Source organism: Channa argus, chromosome 13 (assembly GCF_033026475.1).
Source record: "Channa argus isolate prfri chromosome 13, Channa argus male v1.0, whole genome shotgun sequence".
In the NCBI taxonomy this organism is placed as follows: domain Eukaryota; kingdom Metazoa; phylum Chordata; class Actinopteri; order Anabantiformes; family Channidae; genus Channa; species Channa argus.
Genome location: NC_090209.1, coordinates 472430 through 489555, shown reverse-complemented (window position 1 = coordinate 489555; position 17126 = coordinate 472430). Strand labels below are relative to the sequence as shown.

Genomic DNA, 17126 nt, shown 5'->3' with positions numbered 1-17126 from the left:
GATGAAACATGTAATTTCTGCTTTTTGTGTAATAATTACACATCTTCTTCACAGGAAAGTTCCAGTGTTATACTAATTATTGTGAGCAGCTCAGTTAAGGTTGGCTGTAGCTCAGTTGGTAGAGCAGTCATCCACAGGATGACAGTTTGATTCCCAGTTGCTCCTGGCTACGAGTTAAAGTGTCCCTGGGCAAGACACTGGACCCCAAAGTTTTAGTATAAATGCTTTGTTTTGTCCCTTTATGAGAAGTATATTAGCTACAATATATGCTTCACCTGTATTTGTGGTAGAAAGATTCTGAGGAGATTTTACGGATAATTGTAATGCTTGAAAAACTGCTTCTGGCCTGGCTTTGTTGCCTGCACTGAAACAGTATACAATATATTTTTTCAGGTATTTTTTTCAGTAGCAATTAATGAGGAGATGGGAAGGAGTTGCAAGTGTCAGAGGCACTGGCCACAAATGTTGAGAAACATTAACATGTTACGAGCATCTTCTTTTCCTTTCAGCTGTTCCCTTTCAGGTGTCGCCACAGCGAATCATGTGCCTCCATCTAACTCTGTCCTCTGCATCCTCTTCTCTCACACCAACTAACTTCATGTCCTCCCTCACTACATCCATAAATCTCCTCTTTGCTCTTCCTCTAGACCTCCTGCCTGGCAGCTCCAACCTCAGCATCCTTCTACCGATATATTCACAGTTTCTCCTCTGAACATGTCCAAACCACCTCAATCTGTCCTCTCTGACTTTATCTCCATCACATCTAACATGAGCTGTCCCTCTGATGTCCTCATTCCTGATCCTGTCCATCCTCGTCACTCCCAAAGAGAACCTCAACATCTTAGGCTCTGCTACCTCCAGCTCTGCCTCCTGTCTTTTCTTCAGTGCAACTGTCTCTAAGCCGAACAACATCTCTGGTCTCACCACCGTCTTGAACATCTTTCCTTTCATTCTCGCTGATACTCTTTTATCACACAACACACCTGACAATTTTCTCCACCTGTTCCAACTTGCCTGCACTCGCCTCTTCACCTCTTTTCCACACTCTCTGTTGCTCTGAACCGTTGACCCTAAGTACTTAAAGTCCTGCACTTTCTTCACCTCTGCTCCCTGTAACCTCACTGTTCCACCTGGGTCCCTCTCATTGATCTCTCTAGATTTTCCTCCACCCTAAGTTTAAACTATTCAAAGTCACAATAAGTCTAGTGTTTCAGCTTATTGCTGTTTTTTGCCAACAGAGAATTTACTAAAAACATAACAAAAGAAAAAAAGCAAAAAAATGAAATAAGCTTCAAATGAGAGAAAACAAATTTGATATGAATTTAATGAGACATTCAATGCCAGCTTTCTTTTGCTGTGTCGCATTGTGAGGTTTACACTGTTTACTTGGCACTTTGATCATTCTACCCTCTGTTTACTTTTGAGGTCTTTATAAGAAGAGGTGGTTATAAAGTGGCAACCCTATTTGAAATGAATGAGGGGGCCAAAACTTTAGAAGTACCCCTTCTTTAATGCACTACAGTACAACTCCACCACCCACTTTAACCTCAATAATAAACAGAGTAGAATTATCACCTTTCTGACAGTTTCAACTTAAAAACTGAGAAATTGTAACATTGTAAAAGCAGAATTCATGGCAGAGCTACTGTATTGAATTGCAATATATTGTACAGGTGTAGCTAATAGAGTGGCAAACATTTAGTTGTGGGTGGGTTGAGTGGGTTTCCTTTTAGTACTCAGGTTTCCTCCCACAGCCCAAAGAAATGCATGTTAGGTTAATTGGTGAATCTAAAAAGGCCTGTAGGTGTGAATGTGAGTGGCCCTGAGATAGACTGGCGACCTGTCGAGTGTGTACCCCACCACTTGCTCACACCTGAGATCTATTTAACAATAGACACAGTGCATTTACTTTGTAAAATTGTACCTCCATCTATTTGAATTTCTCCCAGCCCACACAGTTATCAGGCTGTGAATCAGTGGCCAACCAGATAACAAGTGCTCCTAAAAACACACGTGAAACCTGCCTTCCTCAAAAACATAAGAGAGAGAGAGACCACAGCTTAGATGACGTGTTAATATGTTTTTTAATAAGTAAAAGCGGTGCTGCAGTTGCAGGCAGACTGGCTTTGGCTGGAGCTACTGATGGGAGCTGGAGTAGGGAAATGGAGACAGTGTGGGCTGATGTTAATGGGGGTGCATTCATTTATGTTGGCCTCCTTTCATGACAGTCTCTGCAGTTTGAACAGAACTAACTGGATACAACATGCTGTTGGACATCACTACTAAACAGCACAAATTATTCTGGAAAGCATAAATTTAAGGAATATATTATTATTGTTGTTATTTCAACCTGTGTTGTGTGTGAAACTTGCACTCAACTGTCTCTCCAGGAATATATATATATCTCTCTCTATATATGTATATACATATATACATGTATATATATATAGAGAGAGAGACAGGGAGAGAGAGAGGGAGAGAGAAAGTGGGTGGGGGGTGGGGGCTCTTTTTCTGCCTTTCTGTGCATGAAAAGTAGGGCAAAGAGGAGGAGAGACTGGGCCAACAAAGTCCAGCACACATAATCCTTCTAGGCCTCGCCACTCTCTGTATGCCATGCTGGATTAAATCCGCAGGGGTACATCAGCAAAATTCACTTTGTTTTATGTCACTGTGCTGGCTGCCACGCTTCAGCATCACTTCTCATTCCTTTCCTTCTTCATATTCTTATTTTCCCTCATTTACGTATCAAGTTACTTAATTTGTTCCCATTGGTTCTTAGCACCAGGTCTACTGCCCATTCACTGTGTATTTATAATTTGATTTACTATTTGCTTAGGCATTTATAGAGAGGGAGACTGAGATGTGGCAGGATTTAAATCTAAATGTGTGTTAAATGGCAAAGACAATGAGGAAATATACGTAAATAACTGTATAACATAACTGTTCCACAGAAGTTATTTGCTTCTCCGTAAGAAACTGACAGAAGAGCAGCAGACTTCTGAAAGCGACAGAGAAAAGTCTAACATCATAATTTACATTGCACTCTAGGTGTGTGTCTGTTCAGCCTTCTACCTAAAGCGTCAGAGGGCAGACAAAGCCAGGCACAAAACAAAAACGAAGCCTAAGATGAGGATCATGACACTGTAAAGTCTGGTCTGTTAGCAACATTGTTAAGAATGAATAATCATTGAAAAGTACAGTACACCAGCTCCTAGTACCACTTAACCACCTCGTTGACCAGCCCTACACAGAGAGACATACACACACAGACAACCATTCACACTCACATTCACACACATTCATATATATTTGAGTGAAAGGTTTAAATATTAATTAATTCTATAATTAATTAATTATAGAAGTAAAGCAACTAAGGAAAACTGGTTTTGAAATAGTATAGCAAATTATATATATATATATATATATATATATGTGTAATCATATATATATATAATCAATATATTCAGTAAATATTCAATTTTAACAAACAAAATCTGTAGACATACAAATAGCTTGTGTTTGTGAGCGAAACCCATTCTTATGAAGCCCATTCCTCTTAAACATTACCTCAGCCCAATCTCACTTTTTAGAGTGTTAATGGGCCCAACTACACTAGAGAGGTGACAAACTTCTGCCTCTGTATTCACAATTTCATTCCTTTGGCTAAAACTCTTTTTGTGACAAACCAATCTACAGTTTTGTGACCATGGCTTTTGACTTAGAGGTGCCAACTCTCATCTCCTATCACCTTCAGGAGGCAGAGCAGTGTGGTCCCGATAACTAGAACATACTCTCTGTCCAACTTTTTTAATAATGGGAACCACCACAGTTTTCTATTCCAAAGTTACTGTCACACCTGTCTACAACAGTAAAGAAGATCAACAACAGATGTTGAAGGGCCATAATCAGACAGAAAGCATTTAGCTTGCCTCATCTTTTACTTTAACTGTCACTAACTAACAATTAAATTGAAAGTAAAGTCCACTAGAGAAACTTGTTATTTCCAATTCTGTTTAACTTTATTTATATGGCGCCAATTCATCACAAAGTCTTCTCATGGCACTTTACAGAATAAAGTCAAGACTATAAAGATATATCCAGAAAAAAGAACAAATCTCCCCTGAGCAAGCCCTAGGCCATAGTGGAGAGGAAAAACTCCCTTTAACGGGACAAACCTCCAGTAGAACCAGACTTAGGGTGGGCGGCCATCTGCCTTGACCAGTTATGGTGAGTGGAAATTTGAGAGAGTAAGGAAAAGAGCAACAAAACATTGGGCAGGTTGGCAGGATCAGTAGCTGCACACTGGGAAACACACACAGCTCCAAACACACACCTGCAGAAAGGGTGGGTGGGGTACATGTGGGTACATGAGACAGAAAGGGGAGAGATAATGCAAGAGTTTCTCTTTTGTGCTGGTTGCTGCATGGCTTATTATGGGATGAGTCAGAACATTTTGGTAATCTGCTATGAAAAATCTGGTCTCATAATTCTTCTGAATGGACAATTTAAAAAAATCGCTGGTGAAGTTGGCTGCTTTTATGTGCAGAATCGAACTTTTTTAACTGGGTGCATTCAGGGTCGACCTTGCAAAGCACATTGCAACACAAAGGCAAAGGCCAAAAGCTTCGGCTCTCATTAAAAATAACCACACAAAAGCCACACCAGGCTGCTAAAATGCACTCTGTCTGATTTGGGCCAGGGTTGTGGGTTTGATCCCCGGCTCTTCTGATCACATATCGAAGTGTCCTTGAGCAAAACATGTGAGCGTTGGCCAGCTGCATAGCAGCTCCCCCATTGATGTGTGAGTGTGTGTGTGATTGTGAGTGTGAATGGGTGAATGAGAAGCAGTGTAAAGCGCTTTGAGTCCCAATAGGTTATCTACTAAAATAAGGTGCCCTTTACTTTTTTTCATCACTGTGCACAGCTGTTGTGTTTAGAGATGTTGATACATAAAGTAGTTTTATTTCAGTCAACAGTTTAACGCCAACCATTGTTAAACCAAAAATCTTTATGTGAAATATTTTCCTAATATTAAAAGCATCTATGAAATTGGCTTCTACTGCAGACATAGGATATGCTGATTCTTTCTATGGTAATACTGCCACTTGAAAACTTTGTATCTCTTGTCATGGCATCGGACCGATGGACAACACAGGCAGAGCAGAGGCTGACTGAGCAGATGTCTCATAAACTCCATCTTCTGATCTCCGGAGGAAAGAGATTATGCTTCAGTAAATTTATGCTCGCTAAAAAGTGTGCTTCAGCGAATTCATTATGTCCGTGTCACGTTAGGAAAATCCACTGAAGTACTTGAGCCTTTGAGGAATTGTAATTCTAGCCAGAAGCGGAATACGATGCCACTGTAGTTGGGTAACTTTTCCCCAAATTCAATTATTGTGTGTTAATCAGCTTGTTTTTGGCCGACTCTAGCTCAGTTGGTAACCACAAGGTCAGTGGTTCAATCCCCGGTCCTGGCTACATGTCAAAATGGTCTTGGGCAAGATGCTGAACCCCAAGTTGCTGCTGGTGGGTCAGGTGAGCCCCTTGCATGGCAGCCACTGCCATCAGTGTGTGAGTGAATGGGAATCAACATCGTAAAATGCTTTAGATAAAAGTGCTACATAAGCAGCTATGTCTCATATAAAGGGGCAGGTCCTCTGGGAGGAAACATCCAGATTTACTTTTTACGTATTCTATTTTGTTACAGTTTGAAATAGATACAGTTGCATTTTTAAATATTAAATGAAAAGTGTAATATTTTAGAAAGTTTGCAAATTAATTACAAATCAAAACAGAATTTTGTCTTTGAGAAACTATTCTGATCCTTTGCTGTGATGCTCTGCACAGTGGTGTGCATTGAAATGATTGTAGAACTAGACTGAGTCCACTTGCAGCAAATTTAAGTTTTTTATTACGTTTTCACAGGCAAACACCCATATATATATAATTTACAGGTCCCACACTTCAAACTATATATCAGAACAAAAGGAGAATGAGAACTGTGATCCCCAACCTAATAAGCAAATTAGTAGACTATGAGATTTCCAATGTTAGATGAGAATCATGGAATCGTGGAGAGTTTTTATTGTGATATGATGTTACATTTGTTTTTATTAATATTACATTCCACTGTTTTCACCATGGCTGCTTTGTCGTTTGAGCTAATGAATTCACAGTTCAGCACGTTGTTTGTGTTCTCGCTCTATTTGGATTCAGTCCATTTGGATCTAATTAACTTCGGGTCTATTCAGGTCAGGTCTGACTGTCCGTAGGTCACACTCAGACTGGGTCTCTGAAAATGAACTTGTCAGTGCTGGGTTTGGGTAGAGATACTGTGTGTGGTTCAACCTACTTTAGATCTCCATGATAATACATACATAATATGATCGGATATAAATAAATATAAATATATGATATTTATTAACTGCAGTTATGATAAAAATATTCTGTTTACTAGATCAGTGTGGTACACAGCTTCTGAGGCCAATATTTTTTCTGTTTTTATCACTGTAGTCGTGAGATTTTAAGACGTGGAATAGATTGATTGTGAGAAAAGCTCAGGAACAAATGCTGTAAAATTCTAAAATTTAACCAATGCAATAAGTATTAGGTGAGAACACAACCAACTAATGTGTTTCTTTCCATGTTTAAAAAAAATTATAGGTCACTGGACAAGTTAAATATAAGTAAACACAGTTAAAACATAAAGTACTTCAGTGAAATATTACTGAAGACATTTCTTGGACTTGCTTCTCTAAAGTCGACACAGTCTGGCCATTGATGTGACACTGTCTTTCCATCATGGTGAACCAAATGTAGGCTGGTGAAGAATAGTGTCATTAGCTGTTTTGACGTTCATTGTTTTCTGTCACTGCTCCCAGAGGCAACAGAGCGCTGTGCTGAGCGTAACGTTGGATATTGGCCTAGTGGCTTAGATGAGCCTACTACTAATGTCAGCAAAGGACACTGAGGCCAGGCTGGATTCTTTCCAAGAAAAAATACAAGTGATGCCTCTAGGAAATAAGAAAGCATGAAAGGCTGAATAATTTCAAGCAATGGGTTTAGGGTTAAATTTGAGCCCCTCTGACTTTTGTGTGGGAGAACATAAATTATAATGATGAACATATTTGTGAAAGCAGTCTATGAGTCATGGCCTGTATGTCATCAATGGACAGACAAGTGGGGGACAACATTGCTAGGATTCAGGCTACTTCTATGGTGTGACCCTGGAACATCATAATGTCTGTGTGTCATTTATGCCATTTGACATTTGAGAAATCCCAGTGCATTATTCTCAGTGCTTGCTAATCCACAGTTAGCAGTGTCTGTACGTTAGTTCTAGATTCAAATCATGGAGAAACCTGAGACTCAGACTCATATGAAGTATGTGGAGAAAACTTATTTACTTTAATTTAGGTCATAATTCATGTTAGTAATAGTAAGTGGTATAAGTAGCAGTACAAGCAGTAATAGTAAACGTAGTCCCACATGATCTCTCTCAATTTATTTATTTTTTTATTTACTAATATTTATATGTCATTCTATATTAAGTAAAAAAATACCATTTGAAGACACTTTGTCCTCTATACAGATTTCTCAGATACAATTTCTAAGCAAAAATATTTGTACACTATTAAGTTATTTGATAGATATCTACCTCCTAATAACCACAGAAGCATCTGCATGACCAGGTACAGATCCCATTTGGTCCAAATGTTTGCATTCATCAGTTCACTTTGGAACAAAATCAGTTGACCACAGTGTTTACATTTTATCAGTAATAATACAGTTAGCATTTTTCGAGTTTGACAATCTGTGATGAAATTAAGTGGAAGCAACATACAGCGTGTAGTGGGAATCAACGTTTAAGCTAGAAATAAATTGATTTTTATTGACCATCCACTTAATTACTCAATTATAAACAAATGTTTTTAAGCTGATGGTCTGTTTACTTGGCTAAATACAACCATCACTATGTGTAGGAGGACTCATCGTAGCCGGTGTTGTCCATGATTTGTCCATGATTTATTAGCTGCAGTTTAACTATGCAATAATTCACACGAAATTATCGGCCCCATCACAACAGAAAGAGCAACCAACTACTCAGTATTCTACAACAACCTACAGAAAAAGATTTTCTGGAGATGGAGATGGAGATGTTTTATATCTTACATTGTTTAAGGTTAACCTTACAGGCAGGTTAACCTTAAACAATGTAAGATATAAAATAAAAGTACAGTGTTCAACATTTTTTACATATTTATTGAATAGAAAAAATCTCTTGAAACTTATCTTAATGTGAAGATGTTCAGTGACACAAATTAATTAGTATTGGCAACAGTGCATATAATTTTGCTTTTGGTCTACTGGTCAGTAGAGCAATCAGAGAAAAGCAAACATTTCTGCTTGATTAGTACGTTTATTAGCTTTTTAGATATGGTTATTTCATAACTAAAAATTTCATGACTAAGTAAGTAAAGCTGCACCAGAACAGAGAGAGGGAGAGAACTGAGTCTGTTGTTGATGTTAAAATGTACAGTATGTTCCAAACTGTAACTTTAACATAATTTTAACTTGGAGCTGTGTGTTTGCACATTACAACACATGATCTGCTGTGGTGATGCTGAGCTTTAGGAATCAGATGAAGATTAAAAAAACTGAGTATAGGAAAGTATTATCCTCTTGGAGGTTTTCAACTTTTATTTTTAATAGTGTTAAATCATGGCTGATTTAATTTTCTTCTAACGATAAAAATGTATCTAAAAAACAATCTTTCATTTCACAAATTCACCTCCTTTAAAGTAACTCACCTAAATAATATCTAATGCAGCCAATTGTTTGCAAGGTCACACAATACAGTATTAAATATGATCACAGTGAATGTGCTTAAAAGATACAGGACACCTGTATTTGGGAGAGACTCAAATAACTTCAATTTCCATGTTGCCTGGGTTCTTCAGCAGTTAAATCTTCGTAGGAGAGTAAAAAGGTCCCACTGAATGTCAGCTAAAGTATGTCAGAAGTTAGGTGAAAGACATTTCTAAGGTCTAATGAGACCAAATTTGAGTTTGTTGCCAATGAGACTAGATGCTATGATTTGGAAAGAACCTGGGTTCTAGTTATTCTACATACAGTCTCTCCCATCTCAGCTATGGAGCTTCTCCTTCAGAAAAAAGAGAGAAATTACATCTGTAGCTCTTGTATGGATGGATGGATGACTTCATTTGATCTGTACTTTTAATACTTTTAACTGATGACAAGTCTGCGAGAAGGCAACTACAGAGAAGAATGCAGATTGAGAAATGGCTTTTGACTTTCCCCACTCCACCCTCATCTAAGAGGGTCTCTCCTAGAGTCTGACTGCCTGAACACATCTCACAGGGTAATTACCAGTTGGCGGTTGGAAAACAAGCAGGGCAGGCGTACTTTAAGGACCAGGATTGAACCACTGAATTAAATTACCTTTAATACCCAGAGGAACCACACGCAGGCAAAGGAAGAACATGCCCACTCAACACAGAAAGGCTGCATCCAGCAGGAGGATTTGAAACAAGTGCATTCCAGCTGTGAGGCGGCAGCACTAACCACTTCACCACCGTACAGCTTCACTTCTTTCAAATAATTGTTTGTTTTCTTGTTTTGTTACATTTTATTGCATTTGAAAAATTGTTTATTGTTTTCATTATGACGTTTATTTTTTGTTGTTTGGTTATTATGGTCTGTTTTTGGAGTGCAATACATTAAACAGACCTGTAGGGCTTCACCCTTATACATGCATATGTAACATGGTATCACCTGTGATAATTATCAGAGAGAACCTTTTTTTGGCTCTTTTCTGAGCCAAGACGTGACCAAAGCCACATAACCCACCGATTTAAATGTTTCTGACTGGCATATTCTAGTCCGTATATGATTGGTTGTCTTTCATTTTTAAGCTTCTTCAGAGTCATGTGTCATGGGCCTTCCTTTTGTTTTTTTCGTTTTGTTGTTGCTTTTGTTGCTCTGTTCTTTTCTCTCTCCCCTTTCCACTCACCCCAACCGGTCGAGGCAGATGGCCGTCCACCCTGAGCCTGGTTCTGCTGGAGGTTTCTTCCGTTAAAGGGAGTTTTTCCTCTCCACTGTTGCCTATGGCTTGCTCCAGGGGGAATTGTTGGGTTCTCTTTATATATCTTTATAATCTTGACTTTATTCTGTAAAGTGCCCTGAGATGACTTTGTTGTGAATTGGCGCTATATAAATAAAGTTGAATTGAATTCCTCACTAGTCTGCTTGTTGCATAGTCACTTAGTTTTGGAGAATGACCTGCTCCATGATTTAGGCCTGATACACATTCCTTTCATTTCTTAGTGATAAAATAAAATGTCGATTGTGACCAGGATGTTGATTTATCAGTAAATGGATCCATGCAACATCTAGATTATAGTTTCACTCATCTCAGCTTCAATCTCTCCCACATACAAGTGTATTTATACTACAACCCTTTAAACACATTGCTGGCACTCAGTTAATCCCTATTTAAGTAATTGCGTGACTTTAGAAACCAATTGCTTGTACTACTGATGATTTAGTTTAGTGTTTCATACATAAAAAGTAAAATTAAACCAACCAGGATTTAATTTTGTAAAAAAGTATGGAGGAAAACTTCTAATCAGTCTAATTGTTTTCTCTGCACACTGTACAGCAGATTGGACTTCGACTCTTCATTTTCAGGCTTGTGTCAGGGCCAAAAACTAAGATTAAAACAAACAATTAGAACTTCATGTACAGAAGTCATGAGGCGGTTTTACGTGAGCCGTATTCATTTATGCACGTACATAAACATGTTTTCAAAGCATTTTCACTTGATCTAAGCCAAGTTTAATAACAGACTTTATATGTATGAAATGAAATGAAATGCTGCAATTTAAAAAGACTGAAAGCTGATTTACCTGTGTCGTATGGCAGATGAAGATTACGTAATGTCCAAAAGCTTTGACCCACACAGTACGTTTTGTAGCCATTTAAGGAAAGTGCTATCATAACCCAGCCACTGAGACAGGAGACACAAAGGGTGTCTATTTCTGCAGACTGTTATTATAGATTCAATATTTTTTTTTTGCACTTCTTTATCCTTTTTGTGATTCATTTTATCAGGGCAAAAGTTTGCACCCCCCTTGATAAATAAAAAATGATCTTTAATTTATTTCTGACGAAATAACACATGTACTACATTTGTGTGCATCAAATAAAATACTGATGCACTCAAATATAATTCCGATAAAACTCTTTTTGCCATTTCAAAATAAAGGTATGCAAACTTTTTGGTTGTGTATACAGTAGTAGGGGGATCATTAGTGTCTGTCCGGTTTGCTAATTACATTATAGAGCCAAGTAACATGGCTAATTCACCAATTTGCACTTCAAACATATGTTGTGTTATTGGAACATTTTGTTTTGCATAATAAACATATATTTGTCATGATTGGTTAAGCTATAAAATACTACACTAATTACACAATTTGTACATTAGGCTCCATAACACAGTAGGAATTCAGTGAAAATGGACATGAATTAATAAGCCTCTGATATTCCTCCTGGATGCTGATGAGGGTTTCCTCTCAGCACTGTAATGTATCTAATGACACATCTTCCTGCTGTGAAGAAACCAATTATCATGCAATGTGCTGTTTCCGTGCGAGCGTGAATGTGAAGAGCAGCAACAACACAGACTGCTAAAACACATTGCAATTATGTGGAATCGAACTCCAGCTAAGAGGCACCGAAGTCACCTTATAGTCTGTTGGATGAGCATTCTACCTCACGTAAGTGCTTCACTGCTGCAAACATGTCCTGGCAGATAAAAATAGCCAGTGTGTGAATAAAGCAGAACTATGGAGAATAAAGGCTGGTACTGATATGGCTTAAACTGTGCACATTCCACACATGCACACTATAAAACATGAATGGCAACTCAGTTAGTGAGCAGCAATGAGATGAAGTGCTGCTTTGTGCGTTATATCTTGTGTGTTATGAAAAGGTGAAAATAAATCAAGCAGTATTCACACAGCTTCACTAGGACAGTACTTATGTGATGTATAAATTATGTATATACAGTTTACTTATTGGTACATGTGCAATCAGTGCATTGCGTTACAGACAGTTTTTGCAGACATAAATCATGACCTATGTGATGTAAATCATAAAATGTATGACTGTGGACATGCAGACACCTAAAGTATGAGTTGGCCCTACAGGGTGAACTGAAGTTCTCTTTTTGAAATGGTTTCCATGAGCTAGTCATCTCATAGGCGTCAATCATTAGTCTGTTCTTCTGTCTGCTGCTTGTCCCTTCAGGGGTCGCCACAGTGATTTGGAATGGGTTTTTACACCAGATGCCGTTCATGGCGCAACCTTCCCATTTTATCCATGTTCGGGACTGGGGTCAGTGTAGCCCCTGCTGGCTGGGCAGTGACACACCTGGTGGGGTGGGATCGGAACCCACGGCCTTCTGCATCCCAATCCAAGCTGTACCACTGAGCTACCAGGCCCCCCTCTTTTGTCTGCTGCTATCAGCTGTCATTTTAGTGTAAGATAGATGCAACAGCCCCCCCACCCCGTTTACTGATAAGCATCCATGAGTAATTCACTGTGTGCATTGAGACTTCTGCTACTGTATCATCTGCAGCATCACCTCTTCAGCACTACCATCTACATACTTTCCTACTTATGTCCTGACATCCTCTTTTTTTTTATGAAGTCGCGATGGAGTCTAATCTTCAAAGATCCTTCTCTAATACTATTGTCTATATAAATTACTATTAATCAATCTTTACATTTTAATCAACAATACAGATCAGAAAGACAGGTGTGTAGGAAGGAAGGATCTTCTCACGATCATCTGTGAGACCTGGTTTTGCATGACTGCTTCGGAAACAGGCAAACTGATCATTATTGATGACAGAACTCGTGACAGCAGCAACAGAAAGCTTTCAGAGGTGAACAGAAACATTTTGCCTGCAAATTTTCAGAGAAATTCATTAAAACTAATTAGGAGGAGCTTCATGCAGCAAGAAGTCAGAACAAGTCAGTCACCAGACCTTAACCCAACTGAACATGCATTTGCTGAAGAAAACATTAAAGTGAGAACCCCTAAAGTGAACAACTGAAGGAAGCTGCAGGAAAAACAAATGAAGGAACCAACCATCTGATGTTCTCACAGCTTGATTCACATACTGCAAACAAACGTTTTCCAACAAAATATTAGGTTCCAATACTTTTAAAAGAGGTGCTATCCTTTATGTTGTTTAGTATTAAAGAATTAAAGAAAATTCAGAACTTTTCTTTTATATTTTCTTACTCTTAAATTCATTCTTTGATCGTTTTTAAAGTAAAATATTAATGAAAATATGTTATATGTCTTTAATATGTCAACATTAATGTGATGTTATTACAGTCTATAACAGTCTTGATTCTTCTGGTTTCAAGCTTTACACCAAAGCTTGATGGAGTCTGGCTGCAAGGACTTGCTCCTATTGAGACACCTGAGCATTAGTAGGGTGCAACACCAATGTTGGGTAAGTCTGTCTCATAATCTGTGATCCAGTTTATCTCACTCAAACCAAACCACATGTGTCCAAATATACTGGATTTGGTCAAATAGTGGAATGTAAAATGAAATTTAAAGCTGACACGATCACATGTATCTGCTTCAACACTATTAGCATCGCTGATGACACTCATTGTCTGTGAAGGATGGAGACTCATCAGCAGTGGAGAGGACTGATCATCATAAATAAACTATTTGGCTTCCAGCCTCAGAAAGAAACTGCAAGGCCTGAAGTAGCCATCCCATCAAACACTATGAATGCTGTAATTACAATTGTCCTGTTATTTAATTTTTGGCAATATTAATCTTAAAATAAGGTAAATCAATGAAGGTCAGTTCAGAAGGGTTACACAACAGCACAGCAGAGACTCGGATACTGTAGTATTTTGTTCTTGGTGTGGGTCAAGCACGGTCTGCTACGTTTAGCCCTTTGTGTTTAGTAAGCACACTTTTTTTTTTAGACTCGATCAGATTATGAAATGAGATTTCTGTTAAATCCCAAGTTCATTCACCATAATTCTAATGCCATCGCTATGATCAGACATCCTGTATTACTCCAGAGTAAAGGGAGACATTTCAGAAAGCTAAAGAAAATTACAATAGACATTAAAAGGGTTTTAGTCGCGCCACATAAAGCAAATACACACAATTAGTCCTTTTAATCTAAGGAAAACTGAGGTCACACACGGGGACATCATGGATTGGTTCAAAATCCAAAAACAAACAAACAATCTCTCCAGTCTCTGCTGTCTCAGTGCCATCTTCACTGCACATAAACCCAGTCTAATACACCAGACTACAGCTACACTGACCTGATGCACTCACCACTATGATTTGAATATTCTGCTGCATTAGTCACATCGTATTAATCTCCTGTCTACGTAATACACTGAAGTCGGTTACAAAGGCAAGCGTTAAAATTATTAATTATTATATTAATATTACTAACCGAAGTAAGAGTATGTTCCACTCGGCCTTTACTGTACTTCGAATAAAGAGTAAAAGCCCTATAAATAGATCATTTCGAGCCGGTACCACTAACATCTTCGGGTTTTATCAGAGCCACGTTTATACTCCGCTTTTTGAAAACGCCATTTAATTTCTGGTCTTTGAGCAGAACTGATGAAGCTCCACTGTCTCTGTCTCTCCCGTCGCGTCGTGCATGCACGTTCAACTATTCCAATGCAAACAGGGCTTAGGCACCGGCTTACCTTCGACGGCCCATACCGTTGGCAGTATCCACAGAAAATATAAGATATCCATGATCGTTCCCGGCATTCGACTATAAAAAGCCAATGCGTTCACTGCGCAGCCGTCCAGCATCGGGCCATTGACTGGAGTCATTCAGAGCTGCAGAGCATCATCCTCACCAGCAGCATCAGCAGCACAGGGGGAAAAGCTGGAGAGCTGCTGCTGGAGCCAGTTTGGGCAAAACCAAAACCAAGGGAGGGGGAAACAACGGCAACCCGTTGTACCCACTGAACCCTCATGTAGGTGTGCAAATCAAAGAGTTTGTCGGTGAATCAACTAATCCTGCAGTTATTGTTAAACTATTTATTTCCAGTTCCACATTTAGCCATGAGCAGGTACAGTGGTTATAAGTAATGACTTCTTTTAAAACATTAAAATTTGATCTTTTCACAACACACAAAAACGCTGATGTCAGTGCAGGTCATACAATGCCTTTCAAATTCATACCCTTTCAAATTTTCCACATTTTGTCACGTTACAGCCACAAATATAAGTATTTATTGGGATTTTATAAATTACAAGACTGGGTCAAAATAACAGGGGCAGCTGGATGGAAACCAGACTAGGAAATGTACGTGAGCACTAACTAAGCGGTTGGAGAATTGACATGACTAATAAACCGGGGGACAAACGAAAAAAAGAGCTAAAACAAAGAAGACAAAATAATAATCAAACCTCAGACCAAGATGCAGGTAACAGAAATCCACATGAACAGAGTTAAAAACCATAGATGCAAGTAGCAAAAGTCCACATGAAGAAAGTCAAGAGTCCAAAAATCATGAGAAGGGTAAAGTGAATAACAGAGACGATGATCTGACAGGGAACAGACGGCAGAGCTAGGTTTAAAGAGGCAGGGGAAAAGGTGCAAACAATTGTGAACGTTGATGAGTGGTAAAGGTGGAAAAATGAACTGGGATAAGGAAGTGGAGAAAAGGGTACAAAATACAAAAGTCCAAGACAGGAAGTGAATGCGAAGGCCAGATCATGACACAATTGGACGCTTTGACTTAAACTGTGCCTTTGTAGCTCTGGCTGTATGTCTATGGTCGTTTTCCTGCTGGAAGGTGAAACTCCATCCCAGTATTTTGCAGACTCTAACAGGCTTTTTTCCAAACAATACCCAGTACAGACAAATGTCTGAAACATTAAAGATCCCAATGAGAACAATGGCTGATCGAGAGAGAAGGGCCTTAATCAGCTGCTGACCAAGGACCCGACTGTCACTCTGTAAGAGCTCCAGCATTTCTCTGTGGAGAGAGGAGAACCTTCCAGAAGAACAGCATCTCTGCAGCACACCACCAATTAGCCCTCTATGGTAGAGTGGCCAGACAGCTCTGGACCTCAGACTGGTGTTACGGGTCGTCTTTCAACAGGTCAACAACCCTAAGCCAGACTTGAACCTGACCGAACATCTTTGGAGAGATCTGAAAATGACTTTGCACTGATGCATCCAACCTGATGGAGCTTGAGAGGCAGGAGGAAGAATGGGAGAAACTGCTCAAACATCCATATGCCAAGCTTGTAGCATCACACTCAAAAACAACAAAGTATTAAGCAACGGCGATGAATATTTAATGTAGAGGCAGGCTTACTCGTGTCCGGTGGTCCAAAGATTATCCATTTCAGAGATTGTTGTATGACAAACACTAAACATTTATTTAATTCCACGTTCATTGAGGTGATAACAAATTCATTCCACAGTACACATTCACTTATAATTCACTTAAAGACAAACTTCAAAGGCAGCCATGTAACGTCATTATTGACATCATCATTATAAGGTATTGTTGTAGAACTTTGAGGAAAACAATGAATTTAATCAATTTTGAAATAAGGCTGTAACACAAAAAAAAGTGTTTGTTTGTTTTTTTATTGGTTTCACTGGGTTTTAGTTAGTGGTATCAGAGTAAAGGGGGCTGAATACAATGCCTGCCACACTTTTCAGATATTTATTTGTAAATAAAATGTACATTTTTTATTTCACTTTATTATTGTGTGCCACTTCGTGTTGGTCTATTACATTAAATCCCAATAAAATACATTTACATTTGTGGTTGTAACATGACAAAATGTGGAAAGTTTCAAGGGGTGTGAATACTTTTGCAAGGCACTGTATAAAACAAAACAAAGAAAAAATAGAAACAGCTCATGTTTAATAGATTAGTAATTTTTGGCTTGATGTGATAAAGCATCTATTTGTTTTCTTTGAAATAAGTACTTGAAGCCTAAAATATCAGCCCCTTCAGTAAAATAGCTGATTATACTTTTCACAGTAGGATTTAATATTTCA

General features: G+C 38.6%; 1 protein-coding gene across 6 annotated transcripts in view; it reads right to left on the bottom strand.

Annotated features, from left to right (window-relative positions):
* Nucleotides 1-14997, bottom strand: part of LOC137140035 (ephrin type-B receptor 2-like) — a 45013-nt gene extending 30016 nt beyond the window's left edge. For 4 of the 6 annotated variants that reach the window (XR_010916421.1, XR_010916420.1, XR_010916418.1 and 1 more), the window contains exon 1: nt 14797-14997. Coding sequence is in view for 2 of the 6 variants with exons in the window: in XM_067528078.1 (XP_067384179.1) it covers nt 14797-14929 (133 nt within the window). In the remaining 4 variants the exon portion in view is untranslated. The remainder of the gene's footprint in view (nt 1-14796) is intronic. The other 2 variants (XM_067528078.1, XM_067528079.1) reach the window with 1 other exon arrangement.
* Nucleotides 14998-17126: the final 2129 nt, after the last annotated feature.